Here is a 16073-nt window from a genome sequence, read left to right as displayed (position 1 = left end):
TCTTTAAATCATGATCAAGGTTATGTCATACAACATTAACATTCAACAAATGCATTATGACAGGGTCAGTAAGTTCAATTCCACTATTGCTTGCTCACGATTTCCAGTTCCATTTTCAGCAGTAAATACGCAGCGAGTAAAACATGTGCCTCACTGGAGTTAATAAGCCCACGTGGTGTTTGATAAAGACTCCAGAGCACACATGAAAACACAGTTAAAGGACAAAAACTACAAATGCATTGTCCATCCAAGAAAGAAATGAACTGATCTTTGTATTACAGACAATACAAATATGTCAAGACAGAAGCAGCTTTAAGAAGATTATCCCAATTGGAATAGGATAGCAAAACAAGACACAGTCCAAGAGGTCCCACCTGGTGGTGGGGGGGGGGGGGTCCAAAACAAGGGAACATAACTTTAAAATTAGAGCTCGGCCGTTCAGGGGTGATGTCAGGAAGGATTTCTTCACACAAAGAGTAGTGGAAATCTGGAACTCTCCCCTCTCAAAAAGCTGTTGAGGCTAGGTCAATTGAAAATTTCAAAATTGAGATTGATAGATTTTCGTTAGGCAAGGGTGACGGAACCAAGGCAGGTAGATGGAGTGAAGATACAGATCAGCCATGATTTAACTGATTGGTGGAACTGGCCTACTCCTGTTCCTATGTTATTGGCCATAATCTGCAAACTGGTCCAATCAAATTATAACATCCTTGAGGTAATAATGATGAATTAGTCATTCTCCCATGAGCTGGAGCATACGTTGTTTTATGCCATTTAACACTGAATATAATCAGGCCCACTGATTTATGTTGAGTGAAATTGTGCTTTTAGTACACAGTACTATTGGAATGTTAGCTGTATTTTCAGGTACAAGTGATATTGAGGCTTTGGAAAGGGTGAAGAGGAGAGCCAGTAGAATAATTCCCAGTTTAAAGCATCTTTGTTATCAAGATAGGCTGAAAGAGAAGCATAGACTTGGGGGTGATCTGATCAAGGTTTAGAAGATGATGAAGGGAATAGATTGCACTTGAGGTACCATAATTTACAAGGCTACGGACCAAGTGCTGGAAAGTGGGATTAGGCTGGATAGTTTTTTTTGGCCAGCACAGACTCGATGGGCCAAATGGCCTCCTTCAGTGCCATAAATTTTCATGATTCTAAATAGGTTAGGGAGGACCAGGGGTCACAATTTTAAGTTGTATAAGGCCAGATCTAGGTTCAATGTTAGAAGTGGTTCATGGTTCTTTTCCCACAAAATAGTGGACTTCTGGAACAGGCTGCCGGCTTGTGTGGTGGATGCCAATTCACTGAATTCCTTCAAATGACAGCTGGACTTATTTCTGGCTGAGGCAGAGATCACCTCTTATAAAAGGTAGGTACTGCATAGAATTATCAGGGCCAGCGTGATCTCTTGAACTCGTTTCGATCGCCTGGGCTTGGGGGGCGGGGGCGGGCGGAGAGGAATTTCCCACTTTTTTTCCCCCAAATTGACCTGGGTTTTTTATCACTCCCAGATGATCACATGGTTTTGGGTGGGATGGTGAGTGTATATATTGTGAAACACAAGGTATCACAATTGTGTGGGACAGGCTGGATGGACCAGAGTGTCTTTTTCTGTCTGTCATTGTCCGTAAGTTATATGATTAAGTCCATAAAATGAGGAAACGAAGTCAGTGGCTTTATTTTGTTTCTTGGCTATGTACTCAATTTTACATCTTGACAATTTTAAAAAAAATTAAATATGAAAAATGGTAGGGAAGTTGTTCCGGGTAGCTGAAGGGCATGTTGCACTATTGGGGAGGGGGAGGAGGTCATGTGGTTTGCTGGTATTGAGAAGGAGATGCTGGGGTCTGGAAGCACAGAGAGGGGTGGGGATGTGGCAAGAGCAGAGTGGTACTGAAGTCTGGGAGTATTCGGAAGGGAACCCTTGGATCTGAGAGTAGTTGGGGTGGGGGGGAAAATCAGACTCTCCGTAGTGGGAGGAGGCACTTGGAGTGTGGAAATGTTGAGGAGCTAACTGGAGCACAGGAGTTGTGAAAAGGAGCTAATGGAGCAAGGAAGTGGTGGAATGTTGCTCTTAGGGTGTGGGATCGTATGAAAGAAGACTAGTCAGTTCTGAGAATACTGCCAGGAGAATCCTGGGGTCTGGAACCATTAATAGGAGAATTTCAGCATCTGGCAGCAGATGGAGGATACTTATAGGTATACACATGATGTGGAGATGCCGGTGATGGACTGGGGTTGACAATTGTAAACAATTTTACAACACCAAGTTATAGTCCAGCAATTTTATTTTAAATTCACAAGCTTTCGGAGATTTTCTCCTTCCTCAGGCAAATGTTTCAAGATCTCCTTGAAGCCTACGCATTTATACATATTGAACAATAAAACATGGTGTTTACAGACTGCCCCTGCAACTGCCCGTTGCCAAGGCAATCACCGTGTTCAGACAGAGAGGTGTTACCTGCAGAACCTCCGAATACACATTCAACAAAAAAACAAACAGGGAAAAAAAACAGAGAAAAAAAAACACAGAGAGAGGCAGAAACATCCGGAAGGCAGAGAGAGCCAGCAAATGACCCATTATATTAAAAACAGATAACATTTGTTCGCTGGTGGGGTAACGTGTAGCGTGACATGAACCCAAGATCCCGGTTGAGGCCGTCCTCATGGGTGCGGAACTTGGCTATCAATTTCTGCTCGACAATTTTGCGTTGTCGTGTGTCTCGAAGGCCGCCTTGGAGTACGCTTACCCGAAGGTCGGTGGATGAATGTCCATGACTGCTGAAGTGTTCCCCGACTGGGAGGGAACCCTCCTGTTTGGCGATTGTTGCGCGGTGTCCGTTCATCCGTTGTCGCAGCGTCTGCATGGTCTCGCCAATGTACCATGCTCTGGGGCATCCTTTCCTGCAACGTATGAGGTAGACAACGTTGGCTGAGTCACAGGAGTATGAACCATGCACCTGGTGGGTGGTGTCATCTCGTGTGATGGTGGTATCTGTGTCGATGATCTGGCATGTCTTGCAGAGGTTACCGTGGCAGGGTTGTGTGGCGTCGTGGACGCTGTTCTCTTGAAAGCTAGGTAGTTTGCTGCGAACGATGGTCTGTTTGAGGTTGGGTGGCTGTTTAAAGGCGAGTAGTGGAGGTGTGGGGATGGCCATAGCAAGGTGTTTGTCCTCATTGATGACATGTTGAAGGCTGCGGAGAACATGGCGTAGTTTCTCCGCTCCGGGGAAGTACTGGACGACAAAGGGTACTCTGTTGGTTGCGTCCCGTGTTAGTCTCCTGAGGAGGTCTATGCGATTTTTTGCTGTGGCCCGTCGGAACTGTCGATCGATGAGTCGAGCGTCATATCCCGTTCTTACTAGGGCGTCTTTCAGCGTCTGTAGGTGTCCATCGCGTTCCTCCTCGTCTGAGCAGACCCTGTGTATTCGCAGGGCCTGTCCATAGGGGATGGCCTCTTTGACGTGGTTAGGGTGGAAGCTGGAAAAGTGGAGCATCGTGAGGTTGTCCGTGGGCTTGCGGTAGAGTGAGGTGCTGAGGTGCCCGTCTTTGATGGAGATTCGTGTGTCCAAGAAAGAAACTGATTCTGAGGAGTAGTCCATGGTGAGCTTGATGGTGGGATGGAACTTGTTGATGTTATCGTGTAGTCTCTTTAGTGATTCCTTGCCGTGGGTCCATAGAAAGAAAATGTCGTCGATGTATCTGGTGTATAGTGTTGGTTGGAGGTCTTGTGCAGTGAAGAAGTCCTGCTCGAACTTGTGCATGAAAATGTTGGCGTATTGGGGTGCGAATTTGGCCCCCATGGCTGTTCCGTGTGTTTGGGTAAAGAACTGGTTATCGAAGGTGAAGACATTGTGATCCAGGATGAAGCGGATGAGTTGTAGGATGGCTTCCGGAGATTGGCTGTTGTTGGTGTTGAGTATTGATGCTGTCGCAGCGATGCCGTCATCGTGGGGGATACTGGTGTATAGTGCCGAGACGTCCATCGTGGTGAGAAGTGTTCCTGGTTCAACTGGTCCGTGGGTACTGAGTTTTTGTAGGAAGTCTGTAGTGTCACGACAGAAGCTGGGGGTTCCCTGTACGATGGGTTTCAGGATGCCCTCGATGTATCCAGAGAGGTTCTCACACAGGGTTCCGTTGCCTGATACGATGGGACGTCCGGGTGTGTTGGCTTTGTGTATCTTTGGGAGGCAGTAGAAGTCTCCCACGCGGGGATTACGTGGGATGAGAATGCGTAGGATGCTTTGAAGGTCTGGATCGAAGGTCTTGATCAGTTTGTTGAGCTGGTGGGTGTGTTCTTTGGTCGGATCTGCGGGTAACCGTCTGTAGTGTTCCTGGTTGTCCAGTTGTCGGTATGCTTCTTTGCAATAGTCTGTTCTGTTTTGTATGACTATGGCTCCTCCTTTGTCCGCTGGTTTGATGACGATGTTGCGGTTGGTCTTGAGAGCGTTGATGGCGTTGCGTTGTGCTCGGGTGACATTCTGGACTGTCTTCTGAGTGCGGCTGATGAATCTGGCATTGACGCATTTCCTGACAGCTTGAGCATACATGTCCAGCTGAGGGCAGCGACCCTCCGGAGGAGTCCAGTTTGACTCTTTCCTCTTCGGTTGCTGTACCGCGGATCCCTCTGTCTGCTGTTCCGGATCGTCGATTGTCTCATTGGGTTCGCTGCTGAAATCTTGGGGTTTGTGGTAGAATTCCCGGAGCCTCATTCTCCTGATGAATTCCTCTGTGTCCGCCGCGAGACTAGTGGGGTCCATTTTGGTAGTGGGGCAGAAATTGAGCCCTCGGCTGAGAACTTCGATTTCGTCTGGTTGAAGGGTGTGGTCGGATAAATTGACAATAGACTTCCCTGTGGTTGCCTGTCTTGGGCTAGGGAAAATTGGGGAGAGCAGTTCTGGGATCCAGGGACACTGGTTGAGAAGTAAAGAGGAGGAGGAGGGAGAGCAATGGTGGTAATGGTAGAGGGTGCTCTAACATTTTCAATTTCTTCTTTTGAGATCATATACATCTCAAACTACACTGCTCACTCAAAAATTTTGGCTCAAACTGTATAAAAAGCTTATTGTTTAAACCTGTTATTCATAACTTTTCTGACTATTTGACATATACAAATTGGGTATTGCAGTTCCACAGGAATAAGGTGAAAATGATTATTTACATGATGCATCATTCTCCCACACAGAATCAGTCCACAGCAATTGAAAAATCATAACCACTCAGCCTCCACACAACAGTAGGAATATGTTGGGCAAACTGTTTGCAAGCATTTCTATAATTACATAACCACTTTTATAGGTAAGTTTAATGATTTTTAAAAAAGAGCATTTATGTAACTTTTTATTATACCCTGTCAATTGAAACCACACCATGGTTTTTCAGCTTCTCTAGGATTTCTGAAAGTCTTTAAGTATTGGGAGAGTCTGTGAGAAAACAAATTCCATGATTTTCAGCAGTATGCCTGATGGACTAAATTACTTTCTTGTGCCATTTCACTCATCAAATTTCAGGGTTGTGAAAGGAATTCAGACAAAATTAATTGAAAGCCACTTGCTCTTTGGTCAACTCGATACTGGAAGTTAAAGGTATGTTGCAGGCTGGGTAGTCACATTCCTATCACAATATTGGTACCAGCATCAAGTTTGCCTTTTCCAAAAAATCATCAAAATATTCTGGTGAAATTTGGTTGCAGCTTCAGCCTTAATTATCCAAGACTCTCCCTCACCGATTGTTATTATTTATCTTAGCATTCCATTGTAATAATCAAACAGATTGTTCCTCCCATGAAACCGTACCTGGTAACTAATTGGGAACCAACTGCAATCCTGTTTTTCATTCTAAATTAGATTCCCGATAAATTGAAGGACCGCAACTACCATTAGTTATAAAAAATGAAATCTGGTTTCAGAATTATGAGTCAGGACAGGCTTTACAGTAGTGGATTACCCTACCCTTCCATTGGAAAGAAAAAGATTTGGAGAGGGGGAAAAAGATTGTTCACTTCATGGAATAAAATTGGGTTTTTCATTTTATTTTCTTTCCAAGGTTGGAAGATTACAAATCAATATAGCCAATTAAAACCTAGAATAACTAAAAATTCGATTACTTTTCTGTACCTGTCCTTCATTTTTGTGACCAAGATCAGGAAAGTGACTGAACATTTCCACCATGGGTTAGTCAACTTACTATTTAGGCACCAAAGTTAAAAATCTTCCTCGACTGACAATTATATCTGGGGTACAACTACAGTGAGTTACTAATCAAGGTTCTAGCAGTATTAGCTGCTTTTGGGAGAGGGGCCCTGACTGCACTGTTGAAGCTGGCCTCAGTTCAATCAAGTACCACCACTAACACGGTTCACTTGGATACTGGTGGGCTTCCTCGCTGGGTTAGGATGGCAGAACGAATGTAAAAGGCTAACTTGCTGAACTCTAGTGTAAGAAGCTGAATTAACATGCACTATTGAATGACAATCATAGATGTACCCAGAATTAATGATCACTTGAACATTTTAATCCACCAGTCCATAGCTTTACAAGGATCATGTAAACACGTTGCAACAAGCAGCTCATACTACACCTTCTGTAATGCCCTTTCCATGATCTGCCCACAAAACCTAAAAGCAATAATATACCCATGGCTAATCTGGTTTCAGAATACTTACTATCCAATCTTGCTGCTCTGTCATCAATAACACATTGTTTGGTATAGGAATCTTCAATTGTTGGGTCATAATCCGTAACGAAGTAAGACTGTAAAAGAAAATAAACATTTAGAAAAGTGTTTTTCTTCAAAAGCCAGAATTTCCCCCCATATTTGGTGAGGCTTTATGCTTGCATGTAGAGAATCATATAGGCGGCTATTCAGCCTAATGCATCCGTGCCAATTCTTTCCTACAGCAATCAAAAACTAACATGTCTACCTCAACCAATCCCCCATTAAATCATTCAATGCTCTAACTCTACGCACAAGGAATTTCTTTTAACCTCTCTTCATTTTCCATGCCAATTTAAAATTGACGCCCCTTCATCACTGATTCCCCGACCAAAATATTATTTATTCACCCTTCATAATTTTATAAACCTATATTAAATCTCCTCTTAGCCTTCTCTACTCCAATGGAAATAGTCCCAGTAACTCACATCTGTCTTCATAACTACAATTTTTCATTCCTAATATCATCCCTTAGCATCATCCTAGTTTTGTCTATGCTGCACGATCTCTATGGACTAATATCCTTTGGATCATGCCTACACATTGTACTCCAACTCTCGCCTATCCGTTGCTTTGTGACAAATTTATCAGAACCTCTGCTTTTGTACTCTGTACCCCCATTTACAAAACCCATAATTCTAATCAGCCCTTTTAATGACTTTATCTAGCAGTACTCACACTTTCAAGGAATTACATATTTACACCCAGAGTTTCACAATTGCTCCATACCTTTCAGTTTCTTTTCACTGAGCATATACTCGCATTCCTTATTTTTCTTCCCAAAATGCATGACATCATGCTTATCCACATTGAATTGCATCTGCCACCTGTCTACTCCTAAAGTCTTAACAGTCATCCTTGAGGTTTATCAAACTTCCTACTTTTGGGCCATTATACAAGTTTCAATATCATATTCCCTAGGCCCAAGTCCAAATTGTATCTCTTTTTCAAGAAAGAAAGTGGACCCAGTACTGACCCCCACGGTGTACCAGCACCAACCCTTCTTTAATCCGAGCAATGACCATTAACCTTAATTCTTTGCTTCCCATCCAGCCAGCTCTCTAACCAGCCAGCTCTCTATCCATGCAGTTACATTTTCTCTTATGCCATATACCTGAATGTGTAAGATAATTTAGTCACCGTGTCTTGACTTTAAATATAATCTGGGTTCAGGCTTCACAAATTAGACGACGGCATATATTATATAAATAAATTGATTTTATGATAGAAGCTCCTAGTCAAGCAAAACATGCAACATTGACCATAATAGTATGAGAGCGTGTATATTATACGGCAACCTTACCTACAGGATATAGTAGTTAACTTATCCTGGGAACAAGGCCAGCCAACATCTCCGGAGGTTCACCGCAGATCCCCGCCTGGGTGCAGATTCTCTCCCTATATACCCTTTCTTATCACATGATGACTGGCATATCTATCCATTACATGATTATATCAAAAGAGTTAAAAACAATTAGATATAAAGAGAAACTAATAAACAAACCTATACCTCATCTTTAAGCTGAATTCCAAACAAACGTGGAAACATGTTTCTGCTTATAGTTAATTTAATGAGCTAAATTCCTAACTAATCATCATATATCTTCCTTCAGTTGAGCTAATTAAAATCAGTACAATTCCTAATTTGTAATGTTATCAGAGGTTCCATAACATCTTTTTGCTGAGCACTTCAGAGATTCCTGTCCCATTCCTGCCTACCCTCCTTTTTTTAAGAAGAAGTATTTTGCACAGAGTGTTCAATCCTAGTGGTTTCAAAAACAGGGGGGAAAATTGACGAGATCAAAATGATCATCTGCCTTCAATCGTGTAGGGACTGAGTGCCTCAAACGTCCAACTGCTTCAAGGATCTCTACTTTTGTGCAGCAATCAGGAGATGCCACAGAAATGTCTTTCACTTTAACTGATGCAGCCTTGCATAGCCAGTGGAGGTGTTCAATGGGACGATCTCAGCACAGCGCAGGATGTTTGCTTCTGGAAATCGGCGGAGATTCAGCCATTGGATCCATCAGTACTGCTTCTGGTGCAACAGCAATCAGTTACTATTTACCAGAAGACTGCCGCATAATGCACCTCCTCTGGCTATGCGAGGCTGCATCGGTGGGTCTTGTTCATGGCCAGCCCATCCTCCTCACACCCCAATAACCTCAGCAGGCCCCCCGCCCCCCACAAAGTTTGGGAACCTCTGACTCATCACACAGCACTTTCTTCCTGCAGTTAATTGTTGTTCAACCATATGAATCTGCTGACCATAAGTCTGTTTCTAATTCTGTATTTTAGTACATCAGTTCCAATGTAAACTAGTCAAATTAGTTTACACAGACACACTCCAATTAAAAATCCTAGTACCTACATCTCATGGGCACGTCCTCAATTAGATGATTAGCTCATACAAGCAGCCCAATTATAGGGGTCAGTTTCAGTTCAAAAATTAATTGACCGCCATCTTGAGCAAGCGTGTAGATCAGCACATTGTGGCTTAAAGATTGCATCATACTTTATAAACTGAACATTAAAAATTTACATTATTGCAATATACTTGCATACCTCCATTATACCAAAACAAAGCATAGCAGCACTAGACTAGCAAATACCATCAAATTATTGAAATTAGCTACAGGATCCCAGCTGCTACCCTGATTAACCATTTCCATTCTGGCCTATTACATTCTCAAAAGTTATCTATCAATACGGCACATCAGTGTTGGGGAATATAACACTTTCCATTTCAGGCACCCAACATCATCAAACACTTTCAGGTAACATTTTGCACAGCCAGATGCAACATAAAGTTCCACCATTTTGCCCAACAATGTGTTTTAAACTGAGCCGGACAAGAACACCATTTTGATATATCAATTTCTAAACATTTCAGAACAGTCCAATTTGCGACTTTATAATTTAACTTTATTTTAAAAAGGGCAGAATGCAGTTGCCAAGCTTAATCAGAGTGCACATCATTTAATGCAGTGATTAGTAGCGGACGGAGTCTTGTTTCACTGCCCCTACTTGGAGATTGCCTGGCTGCTACTGTCCAGATTAAATCTGACGCTCTTGATTTTTAGATGTGTAGAGACAGACAATATCCACCTCAGTGTGCAACCTATATACCTTTCTAAAATTCTAATTTTTTAAAAAACTGCATAAGTGTATATTTGGGAGAACTGAGTGATACACTGGCCTTTCACCTCTGGGATCTGCGTCAAAATTCAGTCCAGGCTGAAAGGATGAAAATTTCCTGTCTGCAAGCTGCAAGTGTCCTATGTTAAAGAAGTCTAATCAGTCTCAATCCAGTTCCAACTGGGTATGGGACCACAGCACAAAAGTGTTCCTAATTCGGGACTTGAGGTCACATGATGGCTGTTTGGGAAAGAGAAAAAAAATCATGCTGGTGCAATTGGGCCAAAGCAGAGGTAGCTTCCACTATGTATTTGCTGTGTTATACCTGACTTGTTGGGAGTGCTGGATGCTGACACTGGTTGCCTGAAATGGGAAGAGCTCCATTCTCCAGCAATAACATCTCTCGTTTCAATGAGCACAAAATATGTGACTCATTTGAAGCAACATTATACTTCGCTGCATTCCCACATTTAAGGTATCTGAGCCATTCCAATAGTATGCTGAAATATTTCCCAAATCAACACTATTTCAAAACCTAATTTCTGGGAAGTTTTACCAAATTCACCAGCTCCTTAAAAAAAATGACACTGCCGTTAAAGTCCTCACGGTATTGAACCGTCACTTTATTTTAAGGCAATGGTTTTCAAACTTGTTCGTGTGGGGGAACCTCCTGACAACATTTAAGAAGTCTTTGATTTATGACCTAATTTTTTAAAGAAAGTTGCCTGGAAATTACTGTGAGCAATGTTACTGCACAAACACATAACACACACTTATCAATTATATCTGTCCACTATTTTAAGAAGCATTAACCCATTTATTTTAATGGAATAAAGCATTGGCCTACACTTTCAGTGGAAGGAAGAGGTGTAGGAACAGACTAGATTAAGGTTCAAGTAAATGTTATTGTAGAATATTAAGAATGTGAGACAGTGTTAAACCACTCTAGTTTCCTCTGGGTGACCTGCACACACATGGGTACTAATTACATCATATACTAAGATCCCAATCAGTATAATTACAAGCTAGACATCCAAATCATTAAAACAATTCAAAATTTCAATGTGAAAATTATGGCAAACTATTTAAGACAGATTCCAAAAACCTGTTACAGTAAACTTGGCAAAAATAAAAACCATCATCCTTTTTGTTTTAAATAAGCAGGTACCTGCTGGTGCAGCTTTTGGTTGTTTTCAAAAGCTTCACTAAAAATTTAATCAAATTTTGGGTCTTAGCTGCAGACTTTAATGGTGATTACCGCAAACTGCCTCACCAAGAAGAAAGGCTTAAATCCTGTACAGTGAGACGACATCTTCAGTTATGGCACAGACTTAATATGAATGTATAAAATGTACATGTATAAATGATTATTCAGAGGAATTAAGACTCCTTAATACATTTCTCTCAATTTCTCTCTTTCTTCTCAAACTGCTTACAATAAATTGACAACACTGTTCATTCATGCAGCTTACTCAAGTCTTCACTCAATGTTCACATTCCTTATGGATGGCAAAAGTGGGCTAATTTTTTTTAAAATCCCTATAACTATTAGAGGAAATTATTCTGATTAATTTATCAAAGATTTCCTCAAAACTATGTAGCTATCTCTCAAATTAAATTAATAATGGTACTGACTAATGCTTCATAGCAAAACGGATGGTTGCTGTCTCCAGAGTCCAGACTGAGCAACAGCTCACAACAAATGAATCACAGGAAGGAAGCCACACCCTCAGCTACCCCCACCATCCCAACAGCCTATTACGTCTAACCTGTCAAACAGTTATAGCTGCTAGAAAAGAGATATATACTTACTGCAAACAGATTTGAAAATAATTTAAAGTAAATCAGAATATGATTTGCTAATCACAACTACTGATAAAACCAGGCTAGTTTATCTCTCCTCCATCATCTCACAAATAACCTGAAGGTAAGCACCACATTGGTGAGAATATCAAGGATCTTTGTTTTGAAAATGTGCTAATTGCAAATTTCAATGCTAGCTAAAACCTGATAATGGTTTATAAATCATGAAAACCATTAACAATGAAAGAACGTGTACACACTAACACATCTTTAAGAACTGAATGGAGGTCATGAAGACAAAGGCTCATTTCCAACTTACTGTGACGTTTTTAGGCAGGCTAGGTTCTTAGAATAGCGACAAAGAGCTCCCTGCACACTGTGTACTAATTTGAGTTCATTCTGAAGCACCTTTCAGCTATGCAGAAACGACTCCACATCAACAGTGGCAATGCTGCTAAAATCCGAAAGGAAACAATCCATACAGAAGAGTCCATATTCTTTAGTATTCATGAAAATAGTGGGAGTACATACATAAGCACCGAACAATCATTTTGCCAAACATCTTTCTCCACCATTGAAGGTCAGATGCAAAGCTTAATTCAGTTAATAAAGCCTGCCATGCAGTTCTTCCTCCATTCAAACTAGCAATCCAGGTCTGTCAAAAAAGGAGAGTGCCTACTGATGTCTTCATGCTCCTGGAATCTTCCATTCTTTACATTTACCTCCTTTATATTACATCCAATGCAAAATACTCAAAACTCGCAGAAAATCCCAGGTACTCTCATCTGTTAATAAATGCAAGGTTTCCTTTGGTTGGGGGAGGGGGGGTTGGAAAATCAAGAGAAGAAAACCTTGACTACAATGCAGGAAGCTATTGATTTATGCAATACGTGGAGGGACCAAAAATACTGCAACATGGTCAAATGTGAGTGAGTAAATGTATTCTTGTACCACAGTTTACTTAAAATTCATGAATATCTACTATCCTTTAAAAAAGTATGAAAAAGCCTTTGAACCCATCAAATAAAGAAATAGAAAGAGTATCCTTTATATCATTTTTAGCATTTTGGCTCAATAGGACTCTTACAGGATTTTTGAACTTAAAAAATGTTTCAGTATATAAATCAGAAATCTCAGCACTTCCTTCTGTAAAATGCAACAAACCAGAGAAGAATCATAAAATCAGAGGATATAAAAACCTACTTGCCAAGAACAGATAAAGTAAACCTCAGATAAGGCTCAATTCCTTCAATGCATGCATTAGCAAAACTATTCTTGATATTGTTAAAGCAAACTTCAGACTTTGCCAAACGGTTTCAATTACAGCAGCATGAGCTCCATTTTCCAAACCTGCCCTTCATGATGAACACTAAAATAATAAAAAAAATCTGAAGTTGCAATCCTTACAGCAGAGCCAATCATAATGCCTGTGCAGTACAACAGTTAAAGCATAAATACAAATACACCTAAAATGTTCCTCGTAATTGGAGGATTGCAAATGCCATAGCTCCACAATGTACACATTATTAATTTAGCTAAACAGCATTCACTGCATTATACTGCATATCAAATAAGAACTGCTAAAAAAATGTAGGCAATGTATTTGTCATCGAACTTCTGGCTACAATTGCACACAGACTAATTTTAGAACTGAAAATAAAAAACCTCCAAGGACAAATATAGAATAAAACATGAGCAGGGCTGTATTTGACTATCATTCTCAAAAATTTTCATCCAGGATTACAACATTAAAAGCCTCTCTCTGGCCAAAACAATTATTTGAATTTTGATCAGAAGGAATAAATCCTTAATTAGAAAGGTGCAGGATAAAGGCAGCCCTGCAGCAAATTCAACTCACCCAAAGTGCAATTACCTGGGAGCACACAGGGAGATCCCACACTTTGTGTGAGTTCAGCCTTGTGCTTACAGTTCTGCAATACCAGCACATGGTTCCAGGGGTGAGTTTTTAAGATTAGTGAGTTTTTAAACTACTGGGGTGGTTTTACATCATTAAATTTGCTTTACAATAAAGTCTATACTGGACTTCAGTAAAAATGGGCTTCATGTATTGTTAGGCAAGTTTCCAGTCACATCCCTGTCATCAGGTTGCAATCAAACTTTCACACTTGGAAGACAAAATAAATTAAAAATTCACACACTAGGAATGCAATAGTACAGAGCACTACCATTCAATTTCATTTCTCATGTGTTCATAAAAAAGTTATTCAACATCTACCATTGGGAACATGAATTTAGAAATGGATTCTGGATCCAAGCACACAGATAGACAAACCCAAACCCTATCTACTTTTAGCAACAACATTTTTAAAATTCTTCATTTCGCACCCCTCACACAGAAAACTGTTATACTTCTTCTTTCAGCTTTTGAAGAAAGATAATCAGGACTGCAAACATCTGCAAAGTTGGCATTGATGTGGTTCCAAATTGTTTGTTTAGGTGGAACACAGCGAGATGGAATAGGTACTCCCAAAAATATTCTTTTCATATGAAATGCCTTGCCACGAAATACACATCACCCAGCTGAGATCAAATGAACTTCACCTATAGAATGTGCAAGTCTAAACTTCAGTCAAAGCTGGGATTCAAATCTCGGCACTCCGAATAATTTAAGCACGATAGTTATCATGTAATATATCCTTAGCCACCATGATTAAACCAAATAGCATGGAGAAATTACAAAGCTGGCCTTTGAGGTTCCAACTACAACAACTGCTTGACAGTTGGCTCATTCCACACATAAAGGCCATATTCAGTATTTCAAATTGGTCAGTGCTAGTGATTAAAAGCATTTAACTTTCAACCTACAGCAGGGTTAACTTGCAATTTTTCCTTGATTTTTTAAAAATGCATTTACAAACCATTATTTGGACTCACATGCCACAGAGGAACAATACAGGCTCTTCTCAGGTTTTTGCTAGTACAGCTACCAATTCAGCTGCTATAAGTTGCATAAGTAACCCAAGACGATTCTCCCTGCATTCCCGTGGAAAGCACTTGCTCTCAGAATTCACATCTTCCCATCAGCAGGATGGGATTAGGTACCATCAACCTTTGACCCACCACTTAACACAAAATGTAGCAGAACACAAACGTGCAGTATCACCCTATTGCTAGGAAATTTTAAACACTCCATAACTTAACTATGCTAATCAGATACTAAAATGAGCCACTACACTGTTATGGAAGGAATTTTCCACTCCTCCCCACAACTGCCCAACTGCTCCACAATCCAAACTGCAAGGCCAACAAGTCCTGGAATTTGTATATTGTGGCTGCAAATCAAATTAAGAGTCCAGTGCTGTAAACGACTAGCTTTAAGGCAAGGGTACTATATTACAGACCTGTGGGGCAAAGGCACACAGCTACACTAACCACATCCTTGCAGTATAGCACTGGCATAACTTCTGCAATGCATCGACAGCACCAAGAAAATGGAGGAAACAGTCCAGACCGACAAGACAGTCTAACAATTTCAGTACATAATTGATGGTGACATCTTTTTACATGAGTCATTGCTGTAATTTTTTTCCCCCCGACGCAAGCTTCCGAAATGCTTTTGCCTCGTGATAGGAAATGAAAAAATGTAATTTATATGGCTTCTTTAATTAAATCAAAACCACATTATGAGTAACAGAAGCTGAAAGACGCTACGCAACTACCTTTTACTTCTTTAAAAAAAACACAAATGTACAAGTCGAGATAAAGGAATAGCTTTAATCCCATTTTCAGACTCATGTAAATGGAAAAGCATTTTCTAATGTTAAATAATACACAATGCTGTTACTCTCAATTAGGACTACCCTCTTCAGCAACATCCAATCAAGGCATTCTGCTTGCGAAAGTACAGTCAATCCTTTTAAAGCAAGAAAAGTTTGAGCATATATCCTCAAATGGACACCCACTTCTTCCACTACACAATATTCATAAAGTCTGTACATTCTCCATCAATGAGCGACCTTCAAGTTGAGATCATAAAGCAGAGTGTATAATCTCCAACAGATATGAACAATTGAAGGGTCTCCATGCCAAAGTTCATAATGGACTGAAAACAGGGGTAAAATGGTCGGTGCACTCCTGTTTACATGGGCTCAGAAATCGCGATAAATTGGCCCCCGTGCCTGCTTAGCATGAAATAGGCAAGGTGCCAACGCTACTCGTGTTTTCATTCACAGCTCACCCAAAGGCTACGAAGCCAAGGCACTAAATTCATATCGCTCATTACTCTCTGCTCAGCCCTTTATTACCTATAGCCTCAGCAATCACAACCCAACCCTTCCCTTCCCTTCCCTTCCCACCCCCTGCTTCCCAACACTCTCCTCCAATCACTGCAGCATACTTAACTCCACCTCCTTCTGCTGCTACTGCAACACTCTGCACCTGCTGCTACTCAATCA

General features: G+C 40.9%; 1 protein-coding gene across 3 annotated transcripts in view; it reads right to left on the bottom strand.

Moving 5' to 3' along the window:
• Positions 1-16073, bottom strand: part of rras2 (RAS related 2) — a 109639-nt gene that overhangs the window by 21379 nt on the left and 72187 nt on the right. For 2 of the 3 annotated variants that reach the window (XM_067993915.1, XM_067993914.1), the window contains exon 2: positions 6668-6755. In XM_067993915.1, the coding sequence (XP_067850016.1) occupies positions 6668-6755 (88 nt within the window). Of the gene's footprint in view, positions 1-6667; positions 6756-8020; positions 8128-16073 lie in introns of those variants that run through there. The other variant, XM_067993916.1, reaches the window with a different exon arrangement.

This window comes from Heptranchias perlo, chromosome 12, assembly GCF_035084215.1.
Source record: "Heptranchias perlo isolate sHepPer1 chromosome 12, sHepPer1.hap1, whole genome shotgun sequence".
Taxonomy (NCBI): domain Eukaryota; kingdom Metazoa; phylum Chordata; class Chondrichthyes; order Hexanchiformes; family Hexanchidae; genus Heptranchias; species Heptranchias perlo.
This window is presented reverse-complemented; position numbering and strand designations above follow the sequence as displayed.